We start from the raw sequence: 15,076 nt of genomic DNA, 5'->3' as shown, positions 1-15,076 counted from the left end.
CAGAGCGAGACTCAGTCTCACACACACACACACACACACACACACACACACACACACACACAAATAAGAAAAAATGATAAAAATTAGATGGGCATGTATGGTGGTGCATGCCTGTAGTCCCAGCTACTCCAGAGGCTGAGGTGGGAGGATTACTTGAGCCTGGGAGATGGAGGCTGCAGTGAGCCAAGATTGCACCACTGCATTCCAGCCTGGGTGACAGCACGAGACCCCATCTCTAAAAAAGAAAAAAAAAGGAAGGAAGGAAGGAAGGAAGGAAGGAAGGAAGGAAGGAAGGAAGGAAGGAAGGAAGGAAGGAAGGAAGGAAAGAAAGAAAGAAAGAAAAGAAAGAAAAGAAAGAAAGCTTCAGGCCGGCTTCCTGACATCTAATTAAGTCTTCCCACGTGCCAGACTCATACTAGTGCTTGACACAGGCTGGTGTTCTTGAGGCAGCCAACAGTCCTATGGAGTGGGAAGTACTATTATTATACCCATTTGGCGGACTTGGAAACTGAGGCTGAGTGCACATAACTTGTTCATGATCAGCATGCTGGCATTTGGCAGAGCCAGGATTTAAATCCAAGTGTTGCAAATGCAGGGTTTCTCAACCACCTTACTATCAGCTTGTTGCACTGCGTAAGTCTTTGTGCATTGCAGGATGTTTGGCAATATCCCTGGCCTCTTGTCTATGGCACTCCAGCACCAGCCCTCTGCCCCTTCCTGAGTGGGGACAACAAAAATGTTTCCAGATATTCCCATATCTTCTGGGAGGTAAAATCTCCCCTGTCTGAGAACCACTGCTCTCTCACTCAAGCAGGGAGGTGGGAGACACAGCAGATATTGCTATTGTTACTGCAGATGTGGGACTTGGTTGTTAGGGGAAGATTTCCAATGGTGACATCAGCATTTGACCTGCCCTGGAAAGGCAAGCAAGCACAGTTTCCTGGATTTGCAAGAAAGAGGACAAAGCCTGTCTATTCATTCCCTCACTCCATAGGCATTTGCTGAGCACCTACAAAGTACCAAGCCCTGATCCAGCCTCTGGTGATAAAATGGCACAAAAAGAAAATCCCTGTCTTCCCAGACAATAAGCAGACAAGTGAGGCAGGTGATGATAAAGGTCACAGGGAAAAACCAAGCAGTGGGGGGATGAGGAAGGTGGGGGATGGGGAAGATGGGGGATGGGGAAGGTGGGGGATGGGGAAGGTGGGGGATGGGGAAGGTGGATGTAGTCATGCTGGCGGGAGTTAATTTAAATAAGATCACCAGGGATGCCCTCACTGAGAAGACAACATTTGAGCAGAGACCAGCAAGCCTGGCCAAGGTCTAGGGGAAGAATGGCATACAGAGAATGGCTTGCTGTACAACAGCTCTGGGACCTCCTCCACAGGCTGATGGATGGATGATAAGCTGGAGTTGAATCAGGGAGTGGGGGGATGAGGTCTAAGGACCGGTGGGAGGAATTGTGTTTGTGATGTCCATTGTGACTTGATGGCTTACCCAAGACTGTTTCTAGTTAGCAGTGCCAGATTGTAAGCTGAGACTCTAGAACTTTCTTTTGTGGCTGGATCAGGCTGGATGGGCCACTTTCTCCTCTGCATGGGCCCTGTCCTAGAACCACATCCTCACCTGAGTCTGTGACTCACCTGGGCTGGGTCAGGGTTTGTGGGACGGAGGGAGGTGGGGAAGGGCAGGTGTGACTTATAAATGGAAGAGATCTGCGGCTCCGAACCGTGTCCTAAATGGTTTACACTGCGCACAGCTTCCTCTCAGCCCGCTCTGAGCTGGAAGCAGCATGTGGGTCCTGGCCCTGATCTTCCTCGCAGCAGCCTGTGTGTTCTCACTAGGGGTCACTCTGTGGGTCATTTGCAGCCAGTTTTTCGTTGTGCACATCCCGGCAGCAGTTGGCCACCCTGTGAAACTGAGAGTCCTTCATTGCATCTCCCAGCTGCTGGTGACATGGGTGAGTTTTGTGTTTTATCTGTCCCCTCCAGCTGAGCATTAAGGAAGGGAACAGGAAAAATCACACACCAGAAGCTTCTAGCTGAATGAACACCGGTATCATGGGGCCCACAGTGACGGGGGATTGCACCTTCTGAAACCTGCATAATCTCTATTAGGTGGTTCTCAGCCTCTTTGGGTATTTCTGAAGCTGGCCCTGGCTAATATCCACAAAATTCGAAGAATGATCTGCTTTCTCAGTTAACAGAAGGAGAAAACCAGTCTGGTTCTATCCACCTGTGTGTCTCCCATCTGACTTTCTTTTTTGTTGTTGGTTTCTTTTATTTTTTAAATTGAGGTAAAACATGCATATAAAATTTACCACCTTTCCCATTGTTAAGTGTACAGTTCATGTGTCCATAAATGCATCCATATTATTCACAGCACTCACCACTCTCTGAAGTTGTGAAGATACGAATGAATTTTCCTGAGTCTCTGGGCCCCCATTGCTATCTGCCTGCTAGCTAGAGTCAGCAAGCCACAAAGTAAACAGGTAGCAGATGAGTAAATTAGTGTCGGTGAGCAAAACTACAGAATATGACTTAAAAAATATGTTGTTGCTTTTGAGAGCTAGGAAGCTGCCTAGGTAATATCTGGTGTAATTTGTTCAAATACCTGTAAATGGAACTGTGTAGGTTTTGCCAGTATGGATTTCTTGTACTTTGACAGAAATTGAATACACAAAATGTTTTTTGTAAGTTTCTTACATAACAAAAAGCAATTGCCAGCGTCTCTTCAGAAGAGACACCCTAGGTGTTTCTTCTACGTTATTCAAAATAACTTCTATGCTATTCAAAAGAATGTAGCTATTATCTAAAAGAGAAGGTCCCGGGAACTCAAGTCTTCTGATCGCCAGAGTCCGCTTTTATAAGATGCAGTGATAAGGTCCTAGGTTTTCCTGCCCTGGACTCTCAGATTCTATAGTCCAGGCTCCCAAACACAGTGACTCGATTTCCTTCTTTACAAAGTAGGGAAAATTGCCCCTGCTTCACAGCATTTTGTGGGGACTCCATGAATAACCCTCTCCAGAGGGCTTATTATAATGCCTGGCACAGAGGGAGCCCTCTCTAAATAGTAGCCATTGTTACTCTTTCTTGATTCATTTATTTTTTATTTTATTTTATTTTTTGTTTTTGTTTTTTTTTTTTTTTTTTTGAGACGGAGTCTCGCACTGTCGCCCAGGCTGGAGTGCAGTGGCCGGATCTCAGCTCACTGCAAGCTCTGCCTCCCGGGTTTACGCCATTCTCCTGCCTCAGCCTCCCGAGTAGCTGGGACTACAGGCGCCCGCCACCTCGCCCGGCTAGTTTTTTGTATTTTTTAGTAGAGACGGGTTTCACTGTGTTAGCCAGGATGGTCTTGATCTCCTGACCTCATGAGCCGCCCGTCTCGGCCTCCCAAAGTGCTGGGATTACAGGCTTGAGCCACCGCGCCCGGCCCTTGATTCATTTATTTTTTACCCAAAGATGTGTCATGCAACTGCTGTGTGTCCTGCTCCAGTTCTGGGCCCTAGGGCCAATGACAGGCGAGAGAGATAAAGTTCCCACAGGTCTGCCTTGAGGGAGTTTGTAGGGTCCAGGCGGTGGGGGGCGGGGAAGTGGTCCATAAAGGACCAAACCCACAAGTGAACAAGCTACAGATAAACAGCTTCCCCAAGTGGAGAATGCAAAGAGGACAGCAAAACCCATCAGGGGAGTCGAGCAGGGCTTCTCTCCTTGGGCTCCTTGAGCCTCTGCGGTCACAGAACACAAGGGGGTCATGGATTTGGATGGGGTCAAAATTACCCCATTTTCACAACTAACTTCCAATTGAAATTCTTTCTATGAGGAATGAAGGCAACAAACCACAGCCCTGAAAGCCAGACCTCGACTTTGTCACCAAAGAGGAGTCAGACATATTTGCATAGCCTATTAGATATTGTGAAAACTCATGTATTCTCCTCATTTCTTTGAAACTAGGGTAGTGTCAGGCAGCAGTTAGATCTTATTACTCTATGTGCTAGTAAGGAAGCACCTATGTTATTATGTCATACATTTTTATATTTTGATAAGTATATTTAAATAAAACTGCTTTTCTTTATAATCCCATGTATTTATTTTATGTATTTAAAAATGTTCTGGGCTGGGTGTAGTGGCTCACACCTGTAATCCCAGCACTTTGGGAGGCTGAGGTGGGAGGATCGTTTGAGTCCAGGAGTTTGAGACCAGCCTGGGCGACACAGTGAGGCCTCTGTCTCTCCAGAAAAACCAAACCAAACCAAACCAAACAAAACAAAAGTTCTCACATGAGGTCTGCAGTCTTTTACCCGTGGTCAAAATTGCTGTGGCACAGACAAGGATTAGGAAACACTGGAAAGGGTACCCAGAGGGAGAGCCCTCTTTATTTACGTATTTTTAACTTTTTTTTTGAGCTGGAGTTTCACTCTCATTGCCCAGGCTGGAGTGCAATGGCATGATCTTAGCTTATTGCAACCTCTTCCTCTCGGGTTCAAGAGATTCTTCCCCCTCAGCCTCCCAAGTAGCTGGAAATTCAGGAGTCCACCACCACACCTGGCTAATTTTTGTATTTTTAGTAGAGACGGGGTTTCACCATGTTGGCCAGGCTGGCCTTGAATTCCTGACCTCTAGTGATCCACCAGCCTTGGCCTCCCAAAGTGCTGGGATTACAGGCATCAGCCACTGTGCCTGGCTGTATTTTCAACTTTTTATGAAACCTTGACATATACCAAAGGGGAACAGGGTGCCCACTCTCCAGTGTCACCATCACTGACTCCTGGTCCATCTCCCTTCCTTGTGTCCCTAAATGTCCCTAACTTTTCCCTCATTTTCATTTATTGAAGAAGCCAATCTTGGACATCATATTATTTTATCCTAAAATTGTTCAGTAGGCATTTTCAAAAGATATGAACTCCCCCTTCCTGTTTTTAAAAGATGTACCCACACTATAGTTAGCTACACAGGCTTGGGGTGGCCAGATTGGCTGGGATGGCACAGGAAGGCCTTCCTGGAAACAGAGGTCGTGCCCAGGCTGAGGTGGAGCAGGGCCTTGTGGTGGAGGTGGGTGTTGCAAGTACAGGGGCCATCGGGGGTGCCCAGAAGTCTGGCTTGTAGTGGCTGCAGTGGAAGGTGTCAGGAGAGTGGGTTGAGAGGAGCTGGCTGGTGCTGTGGTCACCTGGGCCTGCATGAGAGTGGGTTTTCCTGCGGGTGTCCTGAGGGTACTGAGGGCTTGAGCAGGGCTGTGGTCCAATCTGACTGCAGTTTCCAAAAACTCCTTTCGTCACCTGTGGAGGGTAGGTTTGGAAGGCCAGACTCCAGATGGCCTGTGAAGAAACCCATCTCGACAGATTTCTTCTTCTCTCTCCAACAGGGGATGATTTTTGAGAAGCTCAGAATCTGTTCTACGCCCCAATTTATCCGTTTCGTGCACGATCTGCCGCCGCTAAAGTACGACCCTGATGTTGTGGTCACAGATTTCCGCTTTGGGACAATCCCTGTGAAGCTGTATCAGCCCAAGGCATCCACCTGCACCCTGAAGCCTGGCATCGTGTACTACCACGGTGGCGGGGGCGCCATGGGGAGCTTGAGTAAGAACCCTTTTCTCAGACCTCCCAAAGGGTGGTAGCACGCCTTAACATGACTTGAAAGAATGGGCATCTTCCTGGGGCTTAAAGTCTGCTATTATTACCAGGGAACACCAGGGCAATTCATGGTCTACAGATCATTGAGGGGGCAAAAATATGGAGTATATTGCCCTCTTATGTATCTCCTTATTTACCTAAATGTAATCCTTAGTTAAATGTAATAATACTGTAATATAAGGAAGGATACTGTAAGGCAAAGATACTGAAATGTACCCTTACTTGCATTTATATATGTACATATGTATATACATATAAATATATACATGTATATATCACTACTTTACTTATAATCACCACCTCTATTTAGTTGGAAATAAGGATATTTTAAATGAAAAGAATTAAAACACAGCATTTTGTTTCACATCAGGTGTTGCTAAGACAAATTCTGGTACAGACAAATAGGAAGATTTGAGAAAAATCAACGAGAGGAAAAAGTCACTATTGAGACAAGTTTACTATCTTAATTATTACTCCCAGGGAATTGGGGGAGGGGAAACATCTTTATATGCTTTCTAACCTGTGGAATGCCAGGGTCCCAGTATGGCAGCCTTTGAGAATACAGGATTTAATGCAATGGTGATGTTGGTTTTGTCTGTATGAGAATGATAGTAACAGCTAATATTTATTAAGCAATATTTATTAATATTACTAATTACACGCAGGCACTGTGAGAACCCTATATGTGGATGATCTCATTCTAACTCCAGCACTCTATGAGTTAGGTATTATCATTACCCCGGTTCACAGATGAGGAAATCAAGCCTCAGGAGGTTAAGAGGCGTGCTAGGCACTATGTCATCTCAAACTAGAAGGAGGCAAAGATGAGATTTGAACTCCAGTCTGTCTGAATCCAGAGCTCACACCCTAAACCTCCGCACTTTATAGTCAAACAGCTTTGCAGATATTTTTAATGACTTGTAGGATGGATCAGAGGGTGGGCATCTTAGAGAAAGTTGTTCAGGCAGTACCACAAAGGAGAATCAGTGAGAAGATTGACCGGAGCTTTGCTGGAGTAGAGGAAAACCTAGTCACTGTTGGCCCAAGGGCTATGTCTATAAGAAGAAGACAGCAACAATGGCTGGCAAAGGAAGCCTTCCTAGTGAATGTTAAAAACCATTTATTTTCTAGAAACCCACCATGGCATATGCTCTCGTTTGTGCAAGGAGAGTGACTCTGTGGTTCTGGCAGTTGGGTGAGTAAAGGGGAGATTCCAGGGAGCCAGCAGGGAGCAAGGCTCTGATGTGGAGAGATGGGGTGGGAAGAAGAAATGGGGGTGGGGGGTGGGAGCAGATTGGTGCTGGAGGAAGCCCAGAGGTGAGGATGGGCTGGGAGAAGCCAGTGAAGAGAGAAAGAGAAGGCAGCTGGGTGCGGTGGCTCACGCCTGTAATCCCAACACTTTGGGAGGCCACGGCGGGTAGAATCCTTGAGCCCAGGAGTTCAGACCAACCTGGGCAACATAGTGAGATCCCATTTTTACAAAAAATACAAAAATTAGCCAGATGTGGTGGTATATGCCTGTAGTCCCAGCTACTTGGGAGGCCGAGGTGGAAGAAGAACCTGAGCCTGGGAGGTTGCAGTGAGCTGTGATTGCACCACTACTCTCAGCCTGGGTGACAGAACAAGACCCTGTCTTAAACAAAACAAAACAAGAAAAAGAGAGTGAGAGAAAAATAAGGGGAGGTGAAGACAGATGGAGAGACAGAGAATGGGGAACCCCTTCCTCTGTGCATGTGGGCCTTGGGTTTGTTTAAACAGAGGCGTTTTGTGCGTTTGGAAGCTGGGTAGGAGGTGGTCTTTTTTAAGCAGATCAGGTGCAGAGTTTCACTGCACGAACACCTGGGCGACATAGCTCTTCTTTGAGTAAAAGAGCCCTGCGCCTCCCTCTGCTAAATGCCTGTGGTACCCTGTACCATTACTCAAACAACCCGAAATGCTGCCACATCCACTTCCAAGTGCTCCCAAAAGGGAGGTCCCTCTGGCAGAGACCCACTGAAGAAAGCAAGAAAAACAAAAAAAAAAAACCAAACCCATTGTCTCTCCTAACGGATCTCTGACAGTCACCACCCAGCCTGGAGCCTCAAAGAGGGCGTGGTGGGCATTGGGTCCCCTGTCCTGCTGCCTGACGCAGCATCACACACGTGGTTCCTCCTGGTTAAGTTTCCCTGTAGTTTCATGTAAAGGTACACGCTCTAAAGAAATACCAGTTCTCTGCGTCTCAGTGGGGATACACATGCCAACTTTCTTATGGCACAGCTACCTGAGGAGAGTAGAAAATGAAGAGATGAAGCCGGGCACAGTGGTTCATGCTTGTAATCCCAGCACTTTGGGAGGCGAAGGCGGGTGGATAACTTGAGGCCAGGAGTTCAAGACCAGCCTGGCCAACATGGTGAAACCTTGTCTCTACTAAAAATACAAAAATTAGCCAGGCATGGTGGCATGTGCCTGTAGTCCCAGCTACTCAGGAGGCTGAGGCAGGAGAATCACTTGAACTGGGAAGGCAGAGGTTATGGTGAGCTGAGATGGCGCCACTGCACTCTAGCCTGGATGACAGAGTAAGACTCCGTCTCAAAAAAAAAAAAAAGAAGAGAAAAGAAAGAAAAGAAAAGAAAAGAAAAACAAAATGAAGAGATGAGATGAGAAAGAGAACTGGATAAACCCCTGACTTCCCTGACTTTACAATTCTTAGCTCCAGAAGGGTTTCTACCATGGGATGTTGCTGGACACATTATCATTCTGGTTGTGCCAAACCAAGAGATTGTCAGTAGAACATGCTAGCAAGTCTCCGCTAGAAAGTTATTTTCTAAATCCAAGGTAGACAGGATTTTGGAGTTAAGGGCATTGCTCTCCAGGACTTCCTATTCCCAGGTGGCCTGAAATGGGGGTATGGAATGGAAATAGCATCAGCCATTTGTTAGTCCCGTAGAGTATTTCTTTTTCTTTTCTTTCTTTTCTTTTTTTTTTTATTTGTGGCCATCATTGAAAAATAGTGAACTTTCTCACAAAATCTGGATTTCTGGAATCTCTTAGCAATACCAGGTAGGCATGGCAGCAATGGTGTTGAGTGTGCATAGCTTATTTGGAAGAGTGCTGTATATCTCTGGCATCTGGTGGTACAGTCAGTCCTCAACACTGTCGACAGGTTCTTGGAACTATGACTTGGAGTAAAACCAATTTTACCTGTTACAAAACCTAGGCTAATTGATATAAACAGAATTAAGCTCTGATGGTATAATCCTGGTCACAAAACACCAGCAAATGTATTAAATTTTTTAAAAATGTATTTTACTACTTTTATATTTTATCATTTTCTTTAGTAGAGATGAGGGCTTGCCATGTTGCCCAGGCTGGTCTCAAACCTCTGAGGTCAGGCAATCCTTCTTCCTCAGCTTCTCAAAGTGCTGAGATTACAGGCGTGAGCCACTATGCCTGCCATAAGCTTCTAAATAAAGACCAAAACCTGCTAATATTAAAAATTGAAATAAACGTGAGCTATACATATATTTTTAAAAGATTGATAAAAACAAAAAGATAATTGTTTACCCAATTCTTGGTGAATCAGTGAGTGATGGTGGTCATTCCGGTGGTGGGTTAAATCTAGGAATAAATGTTTGCAAGGTGAAAATTGTCAGGAGTACCTCTGACCATCTCCCAGTTCAAAACCAAGCACTCACAAATGTGGCAGGTTCACTGAGAGCTTCTGTACTGCATCATTTATTTTTGTGCAGATGTATGATTATTGTAGACTTTACGCATTTTTTTTTTTTTGAGATGGGCTCTCCCTCTGTCACCCAGGCTGGAGTACAGTGGTGCGATCTCGGCTCACTGCAACCTCCGCCTCCTGGGCTCAAGCGATTCTTGGGCCTCAGCCTCCTGAATAGCTGGGACCACAGATGCACACCACCACGCCTGGCTAGTTTTTTGTATTTTTGGTAGAGGCAGGGTTTCACCATGTTGCCCAGGATAGTTTTGAACTCCTGAGCTCAGGCGATCCATCTGCCTTGGCCTCCCAAATTGCTGGGATTACAGGCGTGAGCCACTGTGCTTGGTTGACTTTATAAATTTTTTTTTTTTTTTTCTGAGACAGAGTTTCACTCTTGTTGCCCGGGTTGGAGTGCAACAGCGCGATCTCAGCTCACCACAACCTCTACTTCCCGGGTTCAAGGTATTCTTCTGCCTCAGCCTTCCTGAGTAGCTGGGATTACAGGCATGTGCCACCATGCCCGGTTAATTTTGTATTTTTAGTAGAAACAGGGTTTCTCCATGTTGGTTAGGCTGGTCTTGAACTCCTGACCTCAGGTGATCCGCCTGCCTCGGCCTCCCAAAGTGTTGGGATTACAGGCGTGAACCACCTGCACCTGGCTGGCTTTATGCATTTTCATTTTGCAATAATGTATATTCCTTCATCTATTCGGTTTCCAACTCACTTACTTCTAATTCAGGGTCATGGGGGGCTGGATTCTATCCCTGCAGCTCAGGGAACAAGGCAGGAACCAGCCCTGGACAGGACACCCTCCTATCGCAGGGCACACTCACACCTACACCCACATTCACTTGGACCGGGACAATTTAGACATGCTCATGAATGTAACATACACATCTTTGGGATGTGGGAGGAACCTGGAAGACCGGGAGAAAACCCACACAGACATGAGGAGAATGTGTAGACTCCACACAAACAGTAGTAGCCTAGGCTGGAGTCATTTTTCTTTCTTTCATCAATATAATGAAACAATGTTGAACGAAATGACATTATTTGAGGGCTGCCTTTTTTTTTTTTTTTCTTCTTTGAGACAGAGTCTCACTCTGTCTGTCGCTCAGGCTAGAGTGCAGTGGCGTGATCATAGCTCACTGTAGCCTCAACCTCCCGGGCCCGAGCGATCCACTTGCCTTAGCCTCCTGAGTAGCTGGGACTACAGGCATCCACCACCACGCCCAGCTAATTTTTTGTATTCTTTGTAGAGATGGGGGGTCTCACCATGTTGCCCAGGCTGGCCTTGAACTCTTGGACTCAAGGGATCGGCCCACCTCGGCCTCCTAAAGTGCTGAAATTAAAGGCATGAGCCACCGGCCTGGCTGACCTGCTGTATTTAAGTCTATAAGATCCCCCCTAACAAAATCTGTAGGTATGGCATGATTAATTAAAAACCCAAGCAGGCCTTGAAGTTGCTCATACAAGAATCATAAAACAGGAAGCAGGAGCAGGTGAGTCAGGGAAGCAACATGAGATAGGTTCAGGAAGATGGGGTTAGTGTGGGTGATATTTACACTGTTGGCCAATTGGTGGATGTCTCGTGACACAAGTCCCCCATTAGGGCATTGAGACAGTAGGAATGGCACCTGCCTAGGTATGTGGGCTTTATGTGTCTCGTCTCATTTAAACCTCACACCTAACTACCGGCTCAAGTTTCAGAAAGGGAAGTGAATGAACTAATTTGGGCTACACGATGCTAGACGCTGATATTTTTGGATCTGCTGGGGCGCTGGGTATCAACTGTGTTTCTTGATTCCTTTTTAGTTACCGCCAGTTACCTAAGCATAAGTTTCCAGTGCCAGTAAGAGACTGCTTGGTGGCCACCGTCCACTTCCTGAAGTCCCTGGATGCATACGGAGTGGATCCAGCTCGGGTTGTGGTCTGTGGTGACAGTTTGGGAGGGGGAATAGCCACGGTGGTTTGTCAAAAACTTGTGGACAGGCCAGATCTGCCCCGGATTCGAGCTCAGATCCTGATCTACGCCAGTCTCCAAGCCCTGGATTTACAAACCCCTTCCTTTCAACAGAATAAAAACATCCCCCTGCTCAACTGGAGTTTCGGCTGCTACTGTTTTTCTCAATACCTGGATTTCAGTTCCTCCTGGCAAGAGGTCATCATGAAAGGCGCCCATTTGCCTGCCAAAGTCTGGGAAAAGTACAGAAAGTGGTTGGGCCCAGAAAACATCCCTGAGAGATTTAAGAAGAGGGGCTACCGACCGATGGCCCCTGAGCCTGTAAATGAAGCTGCTTACTTGGAAGTAAGTGTTGTCCTGGACGTGATGTGCTCGCCTCTGATTGCAGAAGATGACGTAGTGTCTCAGCTCCCGGAAACTTGCATCGTGAGCTGTGAGTATGATGTTCTCCGGGACGATTCGCTGTTGTACAAGAAGAGGCTGGAAGACCTGGGAGTGCCCGTGACCTGGCGCCATATGAAGGATGGTTTCCATGGAGTGCTCAGCACCATTGACATGAGCTTCTTTCACTTTCCGTGCTCCACGGGAATTCTGAATGCGTTAGTCCATTTCATGAAGGGGCTGTGACCATCTTTCTTCTCTGCTGGTACTGCGGTGTGGATTCCACTGGCATCCAGCCTCCCACAGGGCTCTCTGTTGATGATTTAGGTGGTGCATAGTGGGGCCAGGGAAGGGGTAGAGGTTGCTGTCACCTTTCTAGTCCAGGTTCTAGAACCACACAATGCATGCTCCTGATGTCCAGAGGATGTGGTAGAAAAGACAGGTTTGGGGGTGGGAGTGGGGGGTCTCTGTCTCTGTTCTCTGTTGGGAAAATCTAGGCTGACAATCTTCAGTGGCCATTTGTGGGAGTGAATCAGCAGGTAAGAGCTGTTCTCAGCCTTCCTATGGGGCAGTTCAGGCTCTCCAGATTGATCCAGACTGTGTGTGACTTGTGTCCACTTGGCTGGACTTTGAAATAGCACAAGGGCATCACGCACAACCTCACGGGGCTTTCCCAATGTGGCTTGGAGGCAGGAGCTCTGGTGCTCTCGGCTGCTGTGAGGTAGTGGTGGTGGTGGAGAAACTGGCTTCACCCACCTTCTCTTCTGTGAACAGTAGTGACTTTTCCTGCTGTTTCTCAGCCTCTGGGATCAGAGTCTTGACTGCCTGGGCTGGAAACGTTAAGATAGAATGGATAGAGCTTCCACAGTTGTTGGCATCGAGTGGTGGATGAAGACAGCCTGCAGCTGCCCGACTTGGGGAGCTCTGGAGCTCCTGGAATCAAAGCCTGGCTTCCAACCAGAAGCCCCAAAACAATGTTCTAAGAGTTTGAGGAGAGAAGTTGGGAGGGAAGTGGGGTCTTGAGTTAGAGAACCGTGAAGGCTGAGTCTAACTAGATAACCCTGTCCACAGTGCAAAGTCAAGACAGCCAAAGGGACAGAAGATGTATTCGTGAGAACTATTTCTTTTTTAAGACATAGAACCAACTCAAATTGGCCTCCATTAGAAAGAGAATAGATTGGCTTAGGTAGCGATGCATGCTAGGCATACATTAGGCAAGGTTTGATCCAGGAACTCACACAGTGCCATCAGCTGTCCTGTCTTCTCTGCTCTGCTCTTCTCTCCTCTGTGTTAATGCCACTTTCACCTCTCCATATGGTGGCACTGATCAGCTTGATGCTTGCCTTCTCCCAGGGTCAAGTTCATTATCATGGACTTGCCTCATTCTCAGCAGTCCCAGAAAAAAAACTCATTGCAACTTAATGGCTTTGTTGGCTCTCTGAGCAATGTGTCCAGTTGCCACAGCCAAGGGAATGGAATGATCTAACTGACCATTCCCAAGTCCTATGCCATCTTGAGAGTGGAGGGTGGAGTCAATTCACCTTGGTGCTTGGACTAAACATGGGGTGGTAAGTGACAACTTCCCTAATTGAAGGGTAAATGGTTGTTGGGTGGACTCCAACACTTATTCTACTACAGAAGCCAAATTGAACCCTCAGGCAGGATATGTGAAAGTGGCAAGAGGTATCAAGGACCACTGGGCAAGTTGGCCAACTGTTCCTTAGGAATGAAAATTCATTTGAAAGGAATGGTCAGGCTCCCGTGCTGGCCCCACCTGGTCTTCTGGAGGCTCTGATCTTGGTTAGTTAGTGGTCTTTACAGGTCAAGGTCAAGGCCATTGCACAAAAAACCCTGTGCATGCCCTTAACTTGCTTTCAGTTGAATATTTGGGTTGAACTATGAGACAGAGAGGAATCCTGTTGGGTGACTCCTTGCTGTATTCACAGTTGACCAGCAGGTTGTTTGTTGGAGAAACAGTAACCATCCCTGAAAACACACACTGTGGTAGCCACTCAACTGTTGAAGAGCACTGGAGTCCAAGGGGTGAGGCCGCCTCTGAGACAGGCCTCTGAGTTGAGGCTGGGAGAGGCTCCCTCCCTGGAGTGTTGCTTTTCTTGTTTCACCCCTGCCTCTGGAGATGGGTGGAGGAACACGAGCTGACCTTCTGGGAAGTTAGGTTGGCGAGGAGTTGCTGAGGCACTGCTGGGCCGTGCCCAGTAGGGAGGAATGTATAACATTTTAAGAGGCTGAGAGCACCCCTGGTTGGGCTCATGCCCATGGCAGCTTCCTTCTGCAGATCATGGGCGAAATCAAGCACTTTCACCTAATGGCTAGATGATTGATTTTGGGATGAAATTCTCCACTCCTCTCCTTTACCACATCACCACTATCCTTCCTGCAATCCATCCACGAGACTCACTGAGTGGAAAAGGGATAGGAATGAATGTTCACCCAGGGCCAGCTACATGCTAGGCACTGTACTGGACCATTTAAATTTACCACCTCTTATGTTCCTCACATTAATCTTACAGAGTAGGTACAGGCATACCTATGGATATTGCAGATTCAGTCCCAGACCACAGCAATAAAGCAAGTCACATGAATTTTTTCTTTCCTTAGTGTATATAAAAGTTACATTTCCACTATATTAGTTTATTAAGTGTGCAATAGTGTTATGTATTTAAAAAGCATGTACATACCTTAATTTAAAAATACCTTGTGGCTTAAAAATGCTAACAATCGTCTGAGCCTTCAGTGATTGCAGTAGCCTAGGCTACTACCGTCTATATCGTTTGCACATTCTGCCCAAGTCTGCGTGGGTTTTCTCTGAGTCCTCCAGATTTCTCCCAAATTCCAAAGATGTGTATATTACATTCATGGGAATGTCTAAATTGTCATAATCTTTTTGCTGGTTGATGGTCTTGCCTTCATGTTGATGCTGCAGGTGGTGGTTGCTGAAGGCGGGGGTGGCTGTGGCAATTTCTTAAAATAAGACAACAGTGGATTTGCCACATCAGTGGACTCTTCCTTTCATGAAAGATTTCTCTGTAGCAAGTGATGCTGTTCTATAGCAGTTTACCTACAGTAGAATTTCTTTCAAAACTGGAGTCGGTCCTCTCAAACCCCTATGCTACTTTATCAACTAAGTTTATGTAATATTCTAAATCTTTTGTTGTCATTTCAACAGTGCTCATAGCATTTTCACCGAGAGTAGATTCCATCTCAAGAAATCACGATTTTTGCTTATCCGTAGGAAGCAACTCCTCATCTGCCCAAGTCTGTTCCTGAGATGGCAGCAATTCAGTCATATTTTCAGGCTCCACTCCTAATTCTAGTTCTCTTGCTATTTCCACCACATCTGCAGTTAACATCTTCCACTGAAGTCATGAACCCCTCA

General features: G+C 46.6%; 1 protein-coding gene across 1 annotated transcript; it reads left to right on the top strand.

Annotated features, from left to right (window-relative positions):
* Window positions 1-1,725: 1,725 nt before the first annotated feature.
* Window positions 1,726-14,683, top strand: AADACL3 (arylacetamide deacetylase like 3). Its single transcript, XM_010371726.2, has 4 exons — window positions 1,726-1,960; window positions 5,362-5,578; window positions 6,764-6,827; window positions 11,151-14,683. The coding sequence occupies exons 1-4, from the start codon at window positions 1,793-1,795 to the stop codon at window positions 11,923-11,925; spliced, it is 1,224 nt and encodes a 407-aa protein (XP_010370028.1). The 5' UTR covers window positions 1,726-1,792; the 3' UTR covers window positions 11,926-14,683.
* The last annotated feature ends 393 nt before the right edge of the window (window positions 14,684-15,076 follow it).

This window comes from Rhinopithecus roxellana, chromosome 12 (assembly GCF_007565055.1).
Source record: "Rhinopithecus roxellana isolate Shanxi Qingling chromosome 12, ASM756505v1, whole genome shotgun sequence".
Classification (NCBI taxonomy): Eukaryota; Metazoa; Chordata; class Mammalia; order Primates; family Cercopithecidae; genus Rhinopithecus; species Rhinopithecus roxellana.
The sequence above is the reverse complement of the archived record's forward strand: the minus strand, read 5'-3'. Positions and strand labels throughout refer to the sequence as shown.

What these genes read in the sequence shown, in the direction of transcription:
- AADACL3 (XM_010371726.2), top strand. Translation starts at nt 1,793, where the DNA reads ATGTGGGTCCTGGCCCTGATCTTCCTCGCAGCAGCCTGTGTGTTCTCA. An exon ending in GGGCGCCATGGGGAGCTTGA is followed by an intron (nt 5,579 to 6,763) that starts GTAAGAACCCTT and finishes TTTATTTTCTAG; the next exon opens with AAACCCACCATGGCATATGC. An exon ending in TCTGTGGTTCTGGCAGTTGG is followed by an intron (nt 6,828 to 11,150) that starts GTGAGTAAAGGG and finishes ATTCCTTTTTAG; the next exon opens with TTACCGCCAGTTACCTAAGC.